At 32.5% G+C, this 5,273-nt stretch overlaps 1 protein-coding gene across 1 annotated transcript in view; it reads left to right on the forward strand.

The window, feature by feature from the left end:
• LOC107712952 (interleukin-17 receptor D) overlaps positions 1–5,273 on the forward strand; it is a 42,203-nt gene that overhangs the window by 21,506 nt on the left and 15,424 nt on the right. Inside the window, exons 2-3 of the mRNA XM_016518351.1 lie at positions 2,536–2,599; positions 4,570–4,695. Coding sequence (XP_016373837.1) covers positions 2,536–2,599; positions 4,570–4,695 — 190 coding nt within the window. The remainder of the gene's footprint in view (positions 1–2,535; positions 2,600–4,569; positions 4,696–5,273) is intronic.

A 5,273-nucleotide genomic window follows, 5' to 3' on the forward strand; every position in this document is an offset into this window, starting at 1 on the left:
TTTACTATAATAACCCTGGTTTATTTGTCTGTAGATGTCTATATTTCTACTTATGCATGCTGCCCTCTTTGGTCTTTATATTCAATTTTTTTTGTATTATTTTTATATTATATTTTTATTAGCATTTAACATTAAAGTAAAATTTTAATTTTTAAGTAAGTTTATGGTCTTTTGTCATTTTTATTCTCTAAAATAATTCATTATTTATATTGACATTTTTCCAGCTTTTTTTCAAGCAACACAAATGTTTGTAATAGTCGTAGTTTTTACTAGAATAACCCCGGTCTGTGTGTCTGTAGCTGTACATCTGGTTCAGGTACGGGGTCAGCGAGACACAGGGTCAAGAGGTCACGCCCTCATCAGTGCACATCCTGTGGAAATGGGGCAGAGGATGTCATTAAGACAGATTACTCTTGCGCATATGCTGGACTCGTTTACTCACACTGTTTTAGTAGCAGCTCACTGATGGGTTTGCATTAATTGTAAGTGCTTTTGCTAAATTAGGTTGTTTGCTGGATTATTTTAGTTCAGGAAGTCCACAGATCCGTTCACTTAACATTTCAAACCACATTTAATCAGCAGTTTCCCACAAGCAATTTATGCAAAGCAGCGAGTCTACAGTTTCCCCTGCTGCATAGCTGCATAGTTTATTCTAATGTAAGCAAAATATCTTTGACATTTACTGGATTGGCAGCAGAGAAGTCGTCTGTCATGTTTATCTTTATGTGGTTGTTGAGGTTTCCAGTGGAGCGTTTTGCAGGAAAACTGTGGATGATTTATGTGTTTGGAGAAAAAAAAAGGATTGTACGGGGAGTAGAGATGCTCCAAACCGGGATAAAAACAGATCTGCATTGAAAATTGCTTTCCCAGAGTGACACAAACAGGTGCATTTTGTGTTGATCCAATATTGCTGATGCAATTTATGAGAGTTATTTGTATTGTTTTGACAGTGTTTTCATTTTACAAAGTAAAAATAACTAGGAAATCATTGGCTAGCATCCTTATTTTTTTTTCAAAAAGGTACTGTATTTATGTATTAAGATGGTAATTGACCAAAAATGCAGTATTACCATGGTAAAATGTCAAAAAATTTTTTACTTTGAGGTACTTTCTTGTAATGTACCCTAATATAAACCCTATATAATATGCATTTTGTGCCTCATATACACTGTAAAAATTATTTTTTGAAGTGGCAGCTGAAGTTGAAGGACTAAAATTACTAGCTGGAAATAAATAAAAACTCAAACTAAAATAAAAATAAATACTTTAAATTTTTTTTATTTTTTATTTTTAGAAATAATATTACTAAAAAATAAATTTTTTTTAAAATATTAATAAAAACTGTAATAGTACATAAATTATACTGCAATGAATAAACACTGAAACAGACAAACCACATTATCAAATAAACAGCGTATATAAAAAAAAAAAAAAATCTATTCATGTATATATATACATATATTAAGTTCATTTTAAATATACCTTAAATATAATTTTTTAAAATATATTTTTATATATATGTAGTACAAATAAAATAATATTTTATTATTAATATTTTTAGAAAAGCATATTGCAAATTATTTTTATATTATTATTATTTTTAAATAAAATATAAATTAATTCAACTTTTTTTCAAATTTTCTAAGATTTATATTTAGTTTTAGTGATTTTACCAAACCCTTATCTAAGTATTACACAAAAGCGAAGAAATACACCGATTCACCGGCTTTCTGACAAGATGCGCGTTAAATATCGCATGCGATTTATCGTGCAGCCCTAAGCAATAACTGTCCTACATAAGTATGCTGTGATCACTGATATGCTTTGTTTTGCATGCTTTAAAGTATTTTTCTATCTCAGTATCTCATTATTGAGGATCTGCTGGGTGGGAGTGAATCCTGCAATGTCAGATGACTTCCTTTATCCCAGATGACACGAGGAAGATGATAAGATCGCTGATACACACAAGAACAAGGCCTCTTTAGTGTCACTCCACGTCTGCGAGGATCCTTCACCCCGTGACTTTTTGCTTGAAATATGCTCGCTTTATTTGATAATCCCTATTTTATGTATCTTCCTTTTTGTTTTCACACATCCGCCCTGATCTGGCGCGTCTCGTGCAGCGTCTGTCTGCTTCTGTCACGCAAGCGTATTTGTTTTGACTGACTTGGATACACCTTGAAGCGCTGCTCTGGAGTCAGCCGTAACCCTTCGTTATCTCACCTGAGATACACACGGCTGATTCTGGGTCAGCTAGTGCTGTATTGTGTGTTACTACAGGGTTATATTAGTCTTCTGGCACCGAGCGCTGTGTTGTTGAGTGCCAGGAGTCTCATAATTGTGGGATTGTGTGCTTCGGCTGTCACCACATGAACTGCTGCTGCTTTTCAAGGCTTGAACTCACATTCCTGTTACACAAGTTGCTGTTTGTCTCTTGGACGGCCTCAACGCTGCCATTACAGTCAACTTCAGATGTTGAATTCATGTAATGTCACATTCATTTTCTAAACTGTCTCCTGTTCTCTTTCTCTGCAGGGAACGCAGTTTTCCAGCGCCGACGAGAGCGGCCGCAAACTCGGAGTCACGTTTCGATACGACAGTAAGACACTTTATTATCAGACCTGTCTCTAACTATACAGTTAATAATCTTATTTTGCACAAAGAAAACAAAGTTGTGATGTTAATTTAAAATTCTCATAAACTGCATCATGCATCTGGATGCTTTCCTTCTCAAATCACAAAACAAACTCTTATAATACAAACTCTCAAAATATTATTTTTACAAAAATATATATATATATATATATATATAAATTAAAAATAAAAGCATAATAAACTAAATTTGGTGTGAATTAAAATAAAAGTAATCAACTGAAAAAGGCAGTACACATACTACATTAATGCATCAATACTTTACAATTTAAATAATATATCATTATTTATTTTGCATAATGGTAATAAGAATTGTTTGGAAAAATTATTATTTTTTAAATTAGTTTTATTTAAATCAGGATGAATAAAATAAAAATAAAAATATAATCAACTGAAAAAGGCAGTACACATACTACTTTGATTTATTAGTACTTTACAATTTAAGTAAAATATCATCATTTATTTTGCATTATGATAATGAAAATTGTTTGGGAAAATTTCCCCAATTAAATCAGCATTAATTAAAATGAACAAAAACATAAAATAAAAAAGGCACTGTTATACTACTGTAATACTACACTGATGCATCAATACTTTACAACTTAAATAATATAATAATTATTTATTTTGCATTATGGTAATAAGAATTGTTTAGGAAAATATTTAAAAAAAAATTTTTTTAAATCAGCATACATTAAAACAAACAAAAGAGTAAATTAAAAAGAGGCAGTACACATACTACATTAATGCATCAACACTTTGCAATTTAAATAAAATTTGATTAATTATTTTGCATTTTGATAATTGTTTGAGAAAATTAAAAATATATATATTTTTATTTAAATCAGCACAAATTAAAATAAAAAAAAACTAAAGAAAGGCAGTACACACTATATTGATGCATCAATACTTTACAATTTAAATAATATATCATTATTTATTTTGCATTATGGTAAGGAAAATTGTTTGGAAACATTATTGTAATTTTCTATTAAAAATTATTTTTATTTAAATAAGCTAAAATTAAACAAAAAAAGAAAATTGGTGCTTAATTTTCACTAAAACAATGTCACAAAAGAAATCTTAATTTTCTTTAAATGTAGTGTTTGTCATATTTTTTGACGTTGCAGTATTTCGTCTCAAAACATCACAGCATTGCTGAGTTTATTTGAGCAACATTGGTTCAACCAATGCCGTGAGTTTGGGGCGGGACTATCTGTTTGCCAGCCAATAGAAAGCAGGGAAGGGTATTTAGGCAACCTGTTTGAAAACAGTCATTATTGTTCCATTCGGTGATGCTAGAGGCAAAGAAATGACACTCTCTGCATTTAAAGCAATGTATTCTTTTATCTATATGTTATATAAAGTGATTTTTGGTGTGAAATATGACTCGGGAATGTTATTTGTATGATTCACCCTAATTGATTCTCTCTGCTTGGCTTAATATAGCATTTATTCTCTTGTTAATGCCAAATGTTGTTTCAGTCAAGCTCTTGTCCGCCCCTTAAGTGCTGAAAAGTCAAGTTTCTCATCCTGTAGCTAATCCCGGTTTCTCCTCGGCATTCAATCCCCATTGTGTGTGACTACGAACAGGAACGGGCCTGATTCTGGTTAGCATCACAATAGGGATTGCGTAAAAAAAAAAGAGCGACGGGGTGTGAGGGACACAAACGACTGCTCCTCTTCCTATACCTGCTTATCTGCAGCCGCTGAGGAGAACGAAACAAGTGAAAAAAAGAAAGAAGGAAGGAAGGGGGAGGGAAAGAGCGTCTCCTCGCATGGTTGCATATTTACTCTCGCCACTTGCCAAAGAATCTCACCGATGTTCTCACTGGGAAACACTGCCTGACTTTCTGTTTCACTCACTCTCTCTCTCTCTCTCTCTCTTTGTGTTCCTGCTCTTTCTGTCCCAATTAGACTGCTCTCTGAACTGGAATCCGCTGGGCAAACACGCCATCCATGAAGTGAACAACATCACCTACAGTCATTTGTCTTGTGACAGCCAGGCAGCCGTGGTGGTCCACTGGATGGCCAGCCCTCTCGGTAGGTTTCTTCTCAGCTGTGTTGGAGAAACTACATTGAAACTACATTTCAGTTTCTGGCCCAGTGGAGTCCCAATGGGGCGGGACTATCTTTTAGTAGACAGGCCGTTTTCAGTCTACCCTTTTGCAAAAGTAGTTAACAACAGTAATACAGATTAGATCATTTTTGTCCAAAAAAAGACATGACGTAATCACAAAGAGGTTCACATTTAGGGTGACATCAGACTTTATTATCAAACAGATTCACATAAAATGCTACCAAGAATTCTGTATTAGTTGCATTTAGTTTAATTTTGTCAGATAATAAAGACGGGTATGCATATGTGTGTGTGTGTGTGTGTATGTATATGTATATGTATATATGAATGTACATCGAATTACACTAAATGCAAATAATATATGCAAAAAAAAATTATGTCTGTCTGTACATGTATGAATGCTTATGTTTGCATATTTATTAATATATATATATATATACAGTATATATATTATTAGTTGCATTTAGTGTAATTTGTTAGATTATATATTTACATTAATATATATTTGTTTTTTGCATTTTTATTTTCTATTTCTATTTTC

Source organism: Sinocyclocheilus rhinocerous, unplaced genomic scaffold (assembly GCF_001515625.1).
Source record: "Sinocyclocheilus rhinocerous isolate Xijiao unplaced genomic scaffold, SAMN03320098_v1.1 scaffold147, whole genome shotgun sequence".
NCBI classification, from domain to species: domain Eukaryota; kingdom Metazoa; phylum Chordata; class Actinopteri; order Cypriniformes; family Cyprinidae; genus Sinocyclocheilus; species Sinocyclocheilus rhinocerous.